This window comes from Aulonocara stuartgranti (genome assembly GCF_965226115.1).
Source record: "Aulonocara stuartgranti genome assembly, chromosome: 10".
Taxonomy (NCBI): domain Eukaryota; kingdom Metazoa; phylum Chordata; class Actinopteri; order Cichliformes; family Cichlidae; genus Aulonocara; species Aulonocara stuartgranti.
In genome coordinates this window covers 13,790,588-13,807,130 of record NC_138946.1, presented here as the reverse complement: position 1 = coordinate 13,807,130, position 16,543 = coordinate 13,790,588, and the positions used below count along the sequence as shown (strand labels likewise).

The window sequence follows — 16,543 nt, the reverse complement described above, 5'->3', positions numbered from 1 at the left end:
ACATTTATCAGTAGAGAGCAGCAATCTGGAGTTAGCTTATCCTTTTAGGGCATTATTGAAAGGATGGCACAATGGTTCTACAGAGGTCCCTCACCTAACAAGGTTTAATAATAATTCTAGGCTGCATTGTTTTAGGGTTTCACTCTCAGTTTTAAAGTAAGAGAGATAAATTGCATCAATATGTTTCTTTTATTTTTCTTGTATATTTTTCATATTTTCATATATATATATATGTATTATTATTATTTTTTTTACATCATCCTGAATACTACAGAGAGTGTGAACATGAGTCTGGATTCAGCAAGACATCCCTGCATAATAAGATGAAGGTTGCCAATCTTCTCTGGTTGCTTTGTTCCCACAGAAAGCAGCCATCAAAATAACAAAGGGTTAAATGTAATGAAGAATTTCTTTTTTTTAAAAAAAGCTCTAAAATAGACATGGTGAAGATGACCTCGAACCTTGAACCGGATGGTTTACAGCAGCAGAAGACCACACTGGGATCCAGTCATGTCAGCTGCAAACACAGAGTCTATTTGCGCGGTTCTCCAAAACTGTGCGATAAAAGATTGGTCTGATGGGTCTCGATTTCTGCTGCAGCATCCGGATTATAGGGGTCAGAATTTGGCATAACCAAACGGGGGTGGTATAATGGTATGTGGGATATTTTCTTGGCATAATTTGGGATCGTTAGTACCAACACCACAGCCTACCAGAGTATTCTTTCTAACCATGTCCATCAATGGCACAGTGTATCCATTTTCTGATGACTGCTTCCAGGAGTATAGCATAAAATGTCACACAGCTCAGATCAACTCAAACTGGAATCTTAAACGTACAGTAACAAGGAGTTTGATATATTCAAATGGCCTGCACAGACACTAGAGCCCAGTCCAACAGAGCGAATAGGATTTGCATCATGAATGTGCAGCTGACAAATCTGCAGCGACTCTGTGATGCTGTCAGATTAATATGGACCAAAATCTCAGGGGAGTGTTTCCAGCACTTTGTTGAATCCATGCCATGAAGAATAAAGGAGTTCAGAAGGTAAAAGGGGGTCCAAGCAGATACTAGTGGCCAGTGAATATAATGTATGTAAAAATAACCACTACGGATGTGCATGTTTTTCTAGACAAGCGATGACACTTTTCAACATGAAATCTTTTTTTCTTAATATCAGAGAGCAGTTGGAGTTGGGAAATGTAGATGACATCTAGCATATGTATAAGTTAATTAAAATTATTTGTCTGTTTGGGCCTAATTGTCATGAAACAGCTGTGTGGCAGACAGAATGCAGACTCAGATGCAGGACTGGGGAGATGTGAATGAATGAAATAAAATCAACTTTAATGTTGTAGCTTACAAGAATACACAAAAACTAAAAATCATAAATTCCTTCCTAAAAACCAAAAAGAAATCATGAACCAACAAAACTCATAATTCTGGAAGAGAGACATATGGACATAGACAGACACAGACAACAACATGGCACTGATGTTGTTAATAGAAAATGATGCAGGATTATCTGATATTTTACATTTCTTTCAGTCCCCAGTGTTGGACTTTGGTAAGATAATCATCTATACCAGCAATCTGCGCATTATTAAAGCACCGCAGAAGAAGCCTGAAATGTTTCGGCAGCACACAGTGCCTCTCATTGACTTGGAAGGATACCCAAAGGCCAAGGAAAGGGGGAGCAGGAGGAGGGCTAAAGCAGTTTTCACACAGGAGGAGGCGGAGAAGGAGGAGAAACAGATCTGCGACACTGATACCAAGGTAATGATCCTTGGTCAAATTATTCTCAGTGGTGTGGTAAGGTTTTATCACCCCATTTCTGTTTCTTGCTTTTCTCACTCTCGCCATGTCCTCCTCCCCATCCCACTTTCTCTGCATGTGTCTTCAGCCATCTTTTCTTCACTTTATCTTTGCTTTCAAGAAAACAACTGCAGGATCTTCTTCTGTTTCTGCCTCACACCAAAGTCTCCTCTGTTTCCTTGTAAATGCAAACTTGTTTGTATCCTTATTCGCTTTCTTTTCTACCGTCCTGCTGCAACAGCCACCAACCTATTGTCCTAGTGTTATCTGACAACTGTGAACAAATACTGATGAGTCCACAGTTTTACTCTGCCCTTGCAGCATCTGCCTGCTGCTTACCAGCCAGCAAGGATACCCAGGTCGCTATTATTCCCTCCCTCTCACCTCCTTGGATGATTACTGTTCTCTTCTCTCTTATCCCTCCATCATTTTCTCAGCTCTCTTGTTATTTTCGCATTTTCTCCGCCTCCATACAAGTTCATTCTCAGCCTGTTTTTTGTTTTATATTTCGTCATCTCACTCCTGTTTGTTCCGTTCTCTTCTTCACCATCTTTAGCAGCGGCAATTCATTATATTCACCGTCTTCATTTTTTCCCAAGAAGAGCTTAGATTCACACTTGATTTTATACATGAAAAATTTCTGCAACTGTTGGACAACAATCTGGACATGAACCTGATTGTGAAATAATAATGGCTGTATATACAAGCATCCTTATGTTTATCTTGGAGTCACCAAAGCTATAAGTGAGAACATAAACTGTAATTGAAAGACAAACCTTACCTGCCCCTTTGCCTTGTGAATTTCAGCACCATTTTATTTTTGTAGCTGCTTTCTGCTGCAAAATACCGTGTCCTGTTTTATACGACTCTGTTGTATTGCACTCATATAGAAGCAAATAATGGGCCCTACTAAAGCAGCACCTTTAGAGGGTTTTTTGTTGTTGTTGACTTTTTTCTTTTGTGTTATAGACTTTTTTCTGGCTGACCCTTGCATACCAAGCTGTCTAGCTCTTCCTTTTACAACAATTTGGGACTCATGAAGGATCTAAGTGAATATGTTTTGTTTTCTTTAATTATCCTGTTTCAAATGTAACCTCACAGCTCAGCTTCTGTTTCTGTTCAGTCATCATTCGGTTGATAACATACAGAGCAGCTGCTCATTACTGTAAACTTTGCAATAATGACCAACTGGGTATAATAAATGACAGACTGGCTGGACATTATCCTGCAGCACAGCTACTTACCACAGCCATTTAATTAGAAATATTATTGGAAAAATTCTTTGTATCATTAAGGTTTCTAGTGTTTTGCCAGCAGGCACGTCAGTTATACATGATAGCGGCGTTAATGTTTGCTGATTATGACGCGGCCTTTGGTGGCACTGTAAATGTTTGTGTTAACTTTAAGTGGAAAAATGTGTTTTATTATCAGAAACAGATGTTTGTAATTCAAAAGCAACAAACATTTGCGCACATTTTTCATACAGGCCTTCAGATATGGGGGACGTGAGCCTTTCCTTCAAACTTGACCGACTCCCCTTTTCAGCTCAATCTTTATCCCTGCATCCCCTCTTCTTTTCACCCCTTCCTCCCTTTGTGACCCCTTTGCTCACCTCACAGGACCCCTCTTCCATCTCCTAATGTGTTTTTTCTGTCTCCAGGAGGCTGACAGCTGCCAGCATTGTGGTGGTTCAGGCTCCGCTCCCTGCTCTCTGTGTCACGGTAGCAAGCTGTCCATGCTGGCGAACCGCTTCAATGAGTCCATCAGTGATCTGCGTTGCCAAGCCTGCTACCCCTATGGTCTGGAGAAGTGCCAGTCCTGCTCCAATAAATAGCACCATTTGGCTGACACCCATATCTGGCAGTGAGAGAGCGAGCGTGTGAGTGAGTGAATGAGAGTGTGTGGCTGAGTGAGTGTAAGCCCAGTGTGCTACGGGTTTGTCAGAATTGTCTCAGTGGCAGTATTGCTCTAATCCAAAACGTTCTTGGTGGGGTGCACTACTAGGAAACATAAGCCATCATTGGACATTGGAGAGGGGGATTGTGACTGTGGGCACAAAATCATAAAATACAATTACTGTGTGCAGTGAACATGGCTTGCGATAACACAAATACATAATCGCTTTTTTTTGTTGTCACGTTACTTTGCATCTGCTGCCTTCATCCTGATAAAACCTGGTTCCACAACAGAGTTATCATTTTAATTAAAATGATGCAAACATTTCACAGTTTATTGTGTCTACTGGGAAGGGTTCCCTGTTCATAGCTCCCCTGTCTATTCACCAGAGACACTGAAACCTTTTTCACTTGAACATAATGGGTTGTACCGGGATAATTGATGCTATTATTTTTTAGAAAAATACAGAGAGGAATGAGACAAATGGGACTGTTTGATAAACGGCGACAGCAATAATCAGGAGATGATGTTTAATGTGAGTTCCCCCCAAATAACGTTGTTACTGCAACACAGATGTGCGTGCTTTTCTTGTTGGTGGGGGGTAAATATGCAAACTTTTTAAACCACTTTTCATCTCAACAGATAATAAATGTTTGACATTCTCAGTATTGATTTCAGATGGTGTGTTAATAATAAAAAGTCTAAGAGGTGTTATGGATGAAAATATGAATGAAAATAATGATTTAAATGACAGAAATGATTTATTGTAGACCAGCTCAGGAGATTGGGTTTGTTTTGTAACACTTTTAGATCATTTAAAGATATGTCTACACATTTTTTGGGGGGTGAATTAATTAAATAAAAATACCTGAATACCTTTTCAATGTTTTTTTATTTTATTTTATTCATTATTGTTTTAAAGTTTAGCTTTTGATGCAAAAAGGATTGTTGTATGGATCAGATTACTCTGTCCTCTGTATAATCCACATCCTAGGGTCCCCATGGAGACATGTTTTCAAGGCAACATTTCAGATCTCATCTATTAAAACAGTGACGCTTGCAGTGAGCATATGTTTTATTGACTTTATTCCTAAAAGTCTCCTGCCTTTTAACTGAGCCTTATGCATCACTCTCTGTCTCCAATCATACATGTATGATTACCTTAAAGTCTTTCCTCAGATGGCTGTTTTTACTGTGAGTTAGTTGTTTATTGTTACAAATTTGAAAAATAGGAAACATGCAACACGCCACATAATCCCCAGTCTCTGCATCGTATTCATTGCACCTCAAATCAAAGGCAATCAACCATATTACTTTCTATCATGACATTTGAGGATGATTTAACAGAAAAGGAAAACAAAATTAAATCTTTTTGCCTCACTGGGAAAGGCTTTTAATAGCTCTGACACTGCTGTTGTCAGCTTTGAGTGATCACCTTCATGCATTTGATTTTTGCAAGGTTACATCAACTCATTGCAAGCGCTAATAAAATCTACCCATGAGGTTTTTTCAAGTCTTTAAAGTTTAACTTTAAAGTCCAAAATCAGAGGATTTCTCATGTCTGTGCATTTGACTATAGTTTCCAGTTCAAAACAGCAGGTTCCCCTTAGTATGCCTTTATAATCAAATCTGAACTGCAATGATCCCCAGGACATTTTCTAGTGGCTGCTGAAGTAGCATTTTTCACCACTACCTTTATTTGGCAAGGCAGAGATGATCAATCAAATTCTTTTTCAATAGCACTGACCACATCTTCTGGGATGTCAGTGGCAAAAAGTCATGCCAGACAAGCACCATTAGAGCCCTCTATCCCTGCCTCTGCACCTATATTTGTGCTTGGGCTTCAACTATTTTATTCTGTTTAAAAGGAAACTATAAGGGTTAGCAACAGCCTGGTCAAAAGCCCCATCAGCAATCAGATTCTGTCTATTTCTGGGATGACCACGGTAGCCCAAATCCACACTCTTATTCTTTTTTCACTCTATATTCTCTCTTTTTCTGTCTCACTCTCTTTCTCTGCTTAAAAAATCTGCCACCCATGCAGAAGTTAAAATTGTGTTTTTCCAACGTTGTCATTTTAGCGCTTCTCACTCAGTATTCCACGGGGTAAACCAGAGTGAGGGGAAACTGGGTCACTGCCACTGTTCTTGGCCTCTATCCTGCAGGACCTACAGTGATAAGGGAGAAGGCAAAAACACTCAAGTGTAACACTAAATACCGTAAGTTTATAGGACTCCAGAAAGGGGAATTGAGACAGATGATATTCACTGGGGAATGGAAATCACACACTTTGTAAGTTCAAAAAGGGTAGCTGTGTGTACAAGTGTTACTTTTAATAAGTGTAGAAAAGTAAAGAAAAGTTCGGTAAAGAAAATGCCCTTGTACATTTGATTATATGTCCCAGGATGTATTAGTGAGGTAATATCAACACATATCCAAAAAATGTCATGTTTATCAGGTCTTATTGCAGTACAACTAAGGAAACTATAAAAGAAAAATCAAAAATAAAAATTAGCACTTCTTATTGAGTCTTAGACATAATTATTAAAAGATTTCTATAGGGATATAGATGAGCTGGACGCGTGCTTCAGCCAGTCACCGAGAATTAGTGATGACCTCCATGCACTGTAATTATGCATAGGTACCCAAAAACAGGAATACAGCCCATTAAGTCTGATAAATATCATCCCACTTCACCTGTCCCAATCACTCAAATTTCTGGCATCACTGAGCGCAGGAAATCAAAGTGTGTAAAAAATTATTTTTAGCGAAACAATCATAATTGTATGATTGAGTCTGATTAGGTTTGGGAACTTATTCAATTCATGTACTCATAGACTGAATCACAGTGTTTTGTCTGTGATGCCTCATGACTACAGACTTTATGAAAAATAGGAGCAACTTCTGGGTATGAAAAAAGGACACCGATGCTGACTAGGGATGGGTACCGGTATCTGGCACCGGTTCTGACATAAACGGTAGTAACCAGACCGAAAAGCAGCGCACATTTCGGTGCTTTATTTTGGTGCTTTTTTTTTCCTGAGATGTGATACACTTCAGATTCTAGCCAATCATTTTACGTTTGTTAACGTAAAAGATAAAATTGTTATCTTTTTACAAAAAAACAGCTAAACACGAGAGGTTTTTGGACAAAGTTTGTGTTCTCTATTCTTTAAGCACAGGTTCGAGCACCGGCACCATTTCAAAAGTACCAGTTTGGCACCGGTATCGAATAAAACCTAAACGATACCCATCCCTAATGCTGACGTGACCTAACATACATTCTTCTTAATGGCCAGCAGGGAGCATCCTCACTGGCTGCCAATGGATGTCGGGTTATGCAGAACCCTCAGTAAACACTTTATGAATTTATTTTACTTTATTTTTCTAATTGAGCTTTTATTAAATCAAAAATAATAGGACTCATTATTAAACATCTCTGGGCTGGTAAAGACAAAAAAAAATCTTGCTTAGACTAGTAATACAAACACATAGAGTGTATGTGATGCATGTTGATAATGTTCCTGCATCATCATAATATTGTTGATCCAGGATCAACATTGCAACTGACCAATCATGTTTGGATGTAATGTTGTGATGTCATAGCTTTGTCATAGCTCCGGGAAAAAGGAAAAAACTGCCTAATTAAACTGTATAAACTCCTTTCTGGAACATTTCAAGCCTTCTGTTTTCTTTATTAACTAAACAGTTTAATAAACATCAAGTTAGGTTTGCTGTCAGCCAGATTTTAGGTTATTTGTGTTGGTTTGTTTTTAATAGCATTAGCTAACTTCTTGGCTAACTGAATGTTCAGGCAACATCTCTGGTCAGTTGCAGTATGGGCCCTGGGTCAACTTAATTATGACGATGGAGGAAACAACAATGACAACAACAGTGACACAGGGATATCAGATTGTATAACAAAACACACAGTGAAAATACAAAAAAATAAGTACACCACAGTACAAGTGATGAAGAGTAAAATGCAAAAACAGCCCAAGTGTATTAACAGTGAAGACTAAAATTTCATCAACATCTTAAGCTTATTCATCGAGAGCTGCTTCTTAAACTTTAGAAGGCGTTTTTCTTTTTTTCAAATTCAGTGCATACCTCATATGCTGGTTTTTGGTCAACATAAAAAAAGACCAGGAGCCAAAACTATAAAAACACCAAAATCATTGCAATCTGAGAAATGTGAAATTCATTGTGTTATCTATGGTTCAGAGAAGCTCAGAGAAGACTGATTTATCAATAAGAAGTCCACAGACACATCAAAAGACAGTAAAACCAACAGAGACTTACAAGAAAAATTAACCCAGTAAGACAGGAAATGAAAGCATGATTAACCAAAGGCCTGGGAAGCAGCTGAGATGCTGGGAACGTGGTCCTACAACATAAAAAAAACAGGAGCCAAAACTATAAAAACACCAAAACCACTGCAATCTGAGATAATGTCCTGTCTTCCCACGGCAGCTAGCAAACAATGGCTTTTAAATTGAGAAGAGCACAGTCCCCTCACTAGTGGATTCAACATTTCTGGTGTTTCATAGATAAAAATATCTGTGATTTCCTAAAGCCCATAACACAAAGGAAACAAGCCGGGAGCAGCCTGTGGGCATTAATCATAAGCACTCATACAATAACGTGTTGGTGAAAACCCTAACTTTTTCTCTTTGTTTAGTACTGAGGAGTTTTCATATAATTAGATACTTTCTGGGAGAAAAAAGAAGAAATCTTCTAGATTTTAGATTTACCAGCATAATGTCTTAACAGTAGCTAAATATTAGAATATTATCTGGCTACAGCCTCATTTTATTAGATCACAGCAGCAGGATAGTGATTGTGTAGTGATTAGAGAGAAGCTGATTAGAGAAGCTGTTGTGGCTTTAAACCTTCATCACAGCAAGTATGTACTCTGTCAGGCGAAATGCTACTCCAACCCACTCGCCCTGGCTTCAGTGTCTATTAGCTGTTCCCAACCTCTGACCTCTCTGCAGGGAGAGTAACAATCACATTTTCCTTTTAATTACAAAAAGTATTCAAATACAATTAACATTTAACAACACAACAATTAGTGATTATAAATCAAAGAAATAAACAAGTAAAAATTACCATCAGCAATAAGTATGATAGTCATATTTCTAGCAAAGTACAATAAAATTAAATCTATCTGGAAATATCTAATGCTACAACCATCTCAATTTAATCTGTTTCTTCGGATAAAAACTCCGATTTCGGCGAGCTTTTGGCAGCTGCAGTCTCAGATTTCTTTCCTTGGCTGACATGTGTGTAACCCAAAGTGAACTTCCACTTCTCTTGAAGCTCCATCTGCCTCAAGGATGTGTTGTGAATGCTGAGATGCTTTTCTGCTCACAACATTTATAAGACGAGGTTATCTGAGTTACCGTAGCTTTTCTTTAAGCTTCAGCCAGCCTTGCCATTCTCCTCTGGCCTCTCTCATCAACAAAGTGTTTCTTTCTTTTTTCTTTCCAAACCTTTCTGAGTAAACCTTGTGGACTGTTAAAAATCCAAAAACGAAAGCATCAAAGAAGAGTGTCACACATCTTTGATCCAACACTAATGCCACGGTAAGTCACTGAGATCACGTTTTTGCCTCATGTTAATGTTTAATCCAAATACATTCATTTTGGTTCCATCTGACCAAAGCATGGGAGTGTCCAACAGGGTTCTTTCCCCTTCTGTGAGCAATGGTCTTCTTCTTGCACACCATCAAAACAGGATGACTTCATGCAATGCTCTTGGCACTGTCTGAGAACACCAGCATCCATGGATGATTCCTGCATCAAGTCAGAATCCCGTAGTTGTTTGTTTTTAGTGCTAGATCATGTAAATATATAACTATGTATTCCTGTGTGTCCTGCTGCAACTTAGTTTCAGTTTATGTGCAGTAGTCTACAGCACTCTCCCCCCCTCTTGTGTTAGCAAATGAGAAAAATAAAAATCTGTTTGTACAAACCCATCAAATGTCCAACACCCAAAGCCCTCTTTCGGTACTGCCTAAGGGTGAGAGTGCAGCTAAAACCTGAATTTATAAATCAGTCCCATAAAAATTTGTGTCATGTGATTTCCACCTGCCTTATCGGCTGGCCAGGCCTATTGCCACCCAAAGCAGTCTATATGGAAACATCCTGAATACTAAAAGCTTTCTTAGACTGTGGTGTCAAAGAGACAGTAAACCTGTGACGAATCTTTCGAATTACATCCCTGGAGTCCACCTCCAAGTTTGTGGAAACTTCTAATGACTCTATCCATTCCCAGCATGCGCACCTGCTCATGCATGTGTGGGAGAGATCCAGAAAGTTAGAGAACAAATTAAAGTCTTTTTGTGGCTTTTCAACGACAGTTGAGCATGGCTCTTTTTGCTGCCTCTAATTCCTCATTCTGGAGGCTTTGCTGGCAAATTTCGCGTTCACCGGAATTAGGAACAAAAGATTAAACTACCGCAAAACACAGAGGATGGGGAATTCTGCAGTTCATGGACTGAATTCCTAAAACTGTTGACCTATTCCATTACAAGCGCTGCAGCGCACTTTAAATTGCCTGATATCAGAGAGAATTTTCAGCTTATTACATAACATATCCATCAAAAAAAAAAGTCAATTCAGTAGAGTGGACTGATTTAAAAGTCTGCACTAAGGCAAATGTACCACAGCATTAGCCATACCTGCTTTCCTTTTTAGAGTTTTAGTGTGAGGTGAAGGTATTAGCCGCTGTACTACACTGCAGACCTGTGGCAATGGTCATTTGTGCAACAGCAAAATATGAACAGAAAGATAGAAATTACTTTAAAACCTAGAGTTTACTTATTGGAATGATTATGATTGTTGGGACGTCTCTCTAATATTGTAGTCTTTACCTTCCAATACTGTAAACTGATGCTATAAAAATGAAATGAAATTAAACTAAATCAAAAGTGTAATAATTTTTAATTCAGGAAGGTGGCACCTTTCAGGAAGGTGGCATCACAAATGAGAAGTACTAACACGTTATTGTGGTACATGCGTTTTGGTCTGTTTAAACCATGTGGCTGAAAGCTGAAGCCAGTGTGAGGCGCCAAAAAAAAGTTCCTCAAATGGCCAAAAATCATGTCAAACCCCATAGGTCTCCATGTCAAAATCCCCAAATTTAGATTTAAATTTAAAGAAACATAATGACAACCTTATAGCTCCTTGAGCTATAAGATTGAAACCTATATAAATCAAAAACAGGTGCACAGCCACTTTATGTGACAGCAATCTCTTAGGGCCCAGTCACACAGGCCTATAGCTCAGCTTGCAATAGGAAAGAGTGTATATCCTGAAATGTAAATGGTCACAAAGACTAAAAATGTCCCTGTGAATACTTTGGTCACAAACAAATTGTTGCAACAGCCTGTAGTTTGTATAGAAGATGGCAACGTGTCTACAAACACTTGCCTGCAACTCGCTGAGTGGTAGCAACACTTTTGAAACATGGAAAATAACGATATATACACATGACTGCAAGTTTATTCACTTTTGTTTTTAATAAGTGACATTCTTGAAATGTATCCAAGTAGCATTTTTTGTATATGTCTGTGTAATGCTTGCTCATAAACCTGATAACACAGGTACCACTCCACCCTATTGGCCTTCAAGAAAAGAAAAGAAAAGAAAAGAAAAGAAAAGAAAAGAAAAGAAAAGAGGGAAGCAGCCAACTTTCATATACAGTTAGGACTTTTAAAAAAGTTTCACTAGCTAGTCATCACCACATTTAGCTGCAGTTATTTAAAGGGATTGAAAAAAAAAAGAAGTACTTCATCCATGTAGCAGATTCTCGAGGTTGCCGCTCAGAGCCTGTACATTTTCTTATATTAGCAAGCACACAAAAGTTTTTGCCATTAAAAACAAAGTGAGGATGCTTTTTAAAGTCACATCAAGAATATTCTTCTTATTTAACTTCATGTTAACTCCAGGAAATTTTGTTTCGGTGGTGACTGACTAATGTACAATATTCCTGGGGAACTTGGCGGAGCTCGTCTTTAAGCTGTCTCGGTGGGTTCAGTGGCATCTTCATTTAGCTCCAGACTGGCTTTGTGGGGGCAATTCCACTGTCTGTGGGACACCTCGTCATCCTTTTGCTGTCTCTTTCTATATAGACAACAGATGTTTAGGGTCATTGTCATGCTGCAGACCGAATTTAGAACGACTCAAAAGTCTTTCAACATTTCAACATCCAAAGCATCGAAAACTTTTGCACCATCCAGTGCGTTTCCAACTAATTTCACAGCCATGATTTGATTAAAAAGAAATAATTCAGACACTGCAGGTTTTATGATGCAGCAAAGCGGTTAGAAGGGCAACTAAAACATGCAGAGTGTCTTGAATCCAAACAGTGGGTTTAATCGTTTCTCTTTAAAAAGCCAGACAGCAAAATATCTCCCTTAGGCAAATGCAGACCAGCATGATATCTCCCTGACTGAACTAGCTTTGCTGCTTCAGGGTGAAACAAATGCAAACATTTCATCATATACTGAATATTTATCAGTCAGAACAGAAATCAATTTATAGTCCTAAAGCATCTCCCAAGTGGAATTGAGAAGCTAGCAAGCAAACATTTATGCAACAGCAAACTAGAATTAATTCCTTTCTCGGTATGTAAACAATCCTTTAGTGTAAAGTGAACTGTGCCACATGTTGTTTCTGTCGATTTCCTGTTGTTTACAAACTACCTTGTGCAAATACCACTGAGCAACACAGTAAAGGCAAAGTTAAATCTACCAATTATAATTTAAGACAAAAATGGTCCTCACACAACCTTCTTGTTAGAGACAGAGAGGGAGATGTATATAGAGGAAAGGCGGGGCTTTTCATATCATGAAATAGGCTCTGCTCCTGAAGGCACTCCCCAGTGTGTTTAAACACAGAGTATGAATCGGCCAGGGCTGGAGCAATCTGCACTGTGCTGCGCGGAGCAGAGCCCAAAAGACTCAGTGTCACATGAGATATGTGATACACAAAATTCACAGAGTGAGAGAAATGATCACTCAGTGCAGTAATAAGAACTGAAACAGGCACACTGATGGACAGAGTAATCAGTCATGCCAATCAAAAAATAAATAAAAAATCACCAGAAGGGTTCCATTACCTGGGAGTGAAAGCTGATGATGAAGACTGGTTTTGTTTGAACGTGATTGACGACTGTGTTTCACCTGACGCTGATCAGCTTGAGGTGTGTGACTACAGTTCTCTTTCAGAATCACTGTCATGGCTCATATGTTATTAACTCTGATGCTGCCTTACTGGAAGAATTTTACATTTGTTTTATTACTAAACTGCAAATTATATGAGGTCCCACAACTATTTATCTCATTCAATGCAAATGAGTGAGATAGATAAGTGAGACGTCTTTGTTTTTGTGTTTCTGCCTGTAGCTCATGTCTTATATTGGTAAGTTGTACATTACCTGCTACTTCACTATAAATTTAATGTCAGCACACGTTTGTGCCCTCAAGAAATACTGCACACCTTTTTTGTGTTTCTCATGCCTTTTCACTGCGTCTTCCTGCTGAACCTTACTAGCTAACGGTAGCTATTGTTACCAGTGCTAATGTTAGCTCAGCATTCTGTATTCCCCAAATTCCACCAGCATGTTAAGTGACCTGCAGGGGGGCAGGAGACTGGACCATGTGTACAGTAACATCAAGCATACCTACAGAGCGACACCCCTCCCCCACCTATGACAACCTGACCAACTCTCTCTGCTTCTCATCCCTGGCCACACCCCTCTCAGGAAACAAACTCCTCCAAGCACTAGGGATGGGTATCGTTTAGGTTTTATCCGATACCGGTGCCAAACCGGTACTTTTGAAACGGTGCCGATGCTTAAACGGTGCTTAAACCGGTGCGTAAAGAATGGAGAACACAAAATTGGTCCAAAAACCTCTCATGTTCAGCTTTTTTTTTTGTAAAAAGATAACAATGTTAGCCTTTTCTGCAGCTATAGGGCATATACTGTATGGTATCACTCTTGGCTGGAAGCAGTGCTTAAACAATGGAAAAAACACAAACTTTGTCCAAAAACCTCTCATGTTTAACTGCAAAGCTCTCCAGCGAGTAGTGCGGTGCTCTGAACGGATAATTGGAGGTGAGCTTCCCTCCCTCCAAGACATCTACAGGAACCGGTGCCTGAGGAAAGCGGGGAGGATCATCAAGGACTCCAGTCACCCCAGCCTTAAACTGTTCAGACTACTTCCATCAGGAAGAAGGTTCTGCAGCATCCGGTCCCGTACCAGCAGACTGAGAGACAGCTTCTTCCACCAGGCCATCAGACTGCTGAACACGTCATAGACACCTCAGCTTCACTACTGGAACTTTAACATTATGCACTCCATACTGTACAGTAATACCACTGTTTTGCACATGTCTCAACTCTGTATATTTTTATATATTTTATTTATTGTTGACTCTATTTAATTTGTAAAATATGTGTACACACACACACACACACACACACACACACACACACACACACACACAGAAAAATATTTAGTATACACATCCAGAAATGCATATACTATTATATATTGTACATATATTTATTAGTTTCAGATGTAGCCATTCTTGTAAGCTCGCACACAAGAATTTCACTCACATGTGCTGTACCAAAGTACCTGCACATGTGATGTGACAATAAAAGTGATTTGATTTGATTTGATTTCCACAAAAAGACAGCTGCATGTAACTACCATGGTGTTTGCTAGTTCACCTTACATGCATTAATGTAATAACGTGGTTAACCTACTCAACGTAAATTATACACAAACAACATTAAGCTACTCACGCAGAGAAGAACGGCTGCTGCTGCCATCATCATCCGTCATCATTTCTGCTACACTGGCAGGGCTAGGGGCCAGGACTCTCCTCTTCGGGTTTTTGGGGGATGCTGCTAACTCCGGGTCCGATAACAGGCACCACACCCGTAGTAGATGCGCTCGGTGTGAGGTCTCGCAGTAAGCTATCAAATACGGCGCATTTTTCGGCTTTTAAAAAAAACGCTATGCGTCGCCAGGTGTTTCATCGGATTTGAGGTGTTACCTCCTTTGACAGTATCACAGTATCAGCTTAAAGCACTTGTTGCAGGCTGCTGAGTTTGCATATTTTGCTGTGAAGTACAGCCAGACTTTTGACCGCTTCGCCTTGGCCATTTTTAATCTGTAGCTCTGCTCTAAAAGAACGTATGTACCTGGACCCGCCTACTATCCTCGGAAACGTAAAATGATTGCCTAGAATTCAAAGTGTATGACATCTCAGGAAAATAAAGCACCGAAATGTGCGCTGCTTTTCGGTCTGGTTACTACCGTTTATGTCAGAACCGTCATCATGGCACCGGATACCGGTACCCATCCCTACCAAGCACCCAGGTCATTAAAGCATGGGGCCAGATGATGCTCTCCTCCAGTAACAGGACTGTTTCAATCTGACAGACTGGTCCAGCTTTGAACAGCAGGACCTGAAGACCTTCACTCAGTCTGTCCTTTTTTACATTAAGTGCTCTGTAGAGGATTTGACACTGACTAAAACCTAACCGGAAACCTTGGATGATGAGTGAAGTACAAGCTCTGATCAAAACAAGTAACTCAGCCTTCAGGCAGAGGGACAGTTCTCTGTACAGCACTGCCAGAGCCAACCTGAGGAGGGGATTCAAACAAGGCAAGGAGAGCTACAGGAGGAGGATATAGGACTTTCTCTTCAACACCCAAGTTGAAGAGCCCAGAGCCCCCTAACCCCCTGAGAGTGGCGAACCCCAGGAGAGCTGCCTGCCCTGACCGAGGGGCTGTGGTTAAAGCCTGCCCAGACCAACTGGCAGGGATTCTCATCAGGCTGTTCAACTTCTCCCTGACTCATGCCACGGTTCCCACCTGTCTGAAGGCCTGAGGATGCTCTTCGTGGACTGCAGCTCAACATTCATTCTGTAGAACCTGTTAATACTGGAGGCCTGGACCCACTTACTAACAAACCTTCCATTGTTAACATTGTTCCCTATTGCTCTGTGAATAAACACACTGTAACTGATCCTTCCAAGTCCTGCATATTGAGTCCTACGGCTCTACTGACTATGACAAAAGTATTATTACTAACAATGACAGAAAAATCAGATCATTTGCAGATCTATCTGGCGTGTTCACTTGTTGGAATATTTTTTAAGCGCAAATCATAAAAATCACAAGAAACACACAATCTTCACCCTATCTTGTGAAAACAAATCTATTGTTCTTTCCTCTATACATTATATTATTTTTCTGTTCCTTCTGAGAATGTTACATTTGGCCTTCTTTACAATTTACTTAATATTACATTATGGTTAGAAATGTGTACAAATCCCAAAATAGGATCCGGAAAGCACAATGCATGGCTCTTATTTATTTATTTATTTTACATTACACACGTTTTGCTTGTATATATGGAAATGCATCTATCATAACAATAAATAATCTTCTTAAATTAAAAAAAAAACTATCACTGTTTTGGATTTGCATGAGCTTAGGATAATTGTATCAAAGATTGCCCAACTGTACTGTGTGTGTTCAAATGTGAGCCCTTTATAAGTGGACCTGCACATCTTCTACTGAAAGCAACAAAGAAGGCTACAGAAGAAAGGGATCACTGGCTTACAGCCAGCTTAAATAATTATAGTGTTTTGCTACATAAGCAGGTAATGCTAGCAAGTAATGGCTCTTCTGGACCCCCTTAATGCACTTAATGTATTTAAAATATGAACGTTTCATTCCTAACAAGAAGACAAGAGGCTGAAAAATCTATTTGGTCCTTAGTCAATCTATTTTATTGAGACA

The 16,543-nt window shown here is 39.5% G+C and overlaps 1 protein-coding gene across 2 annotated transcripts in view; it reads left to right on the top strand.

Moving 5' to 3' along the window:
- The window catches only part of grxcr2 (glutaredoxin and cysteine rich domain containing 2), a 33,238-nt gene extending 28,688 nt beyond the window's left edge, over positions 1-4,550 (top strand). For both annotated transcript variants that reach the window (XM_082549095.1, XM_082549094.1), the window contains exons 5-6: positions 1,549-1,776; positions 3,476-4,550. In XM_082549095.1, coding sequence (XP_082405221.1) covers positions 1,549-1,776; positions 3,476-3,649 — 402 coding nt within the window. In that variant the 3' untranslated portion in view covers positions 3,650-4,550. The remainder of the gene's footprint in view (positions 1-1,548; positions 1,777-3,475) is intronic.
- Positions 4,551-16,543: the final 11,993 nt, after the last annotated feature.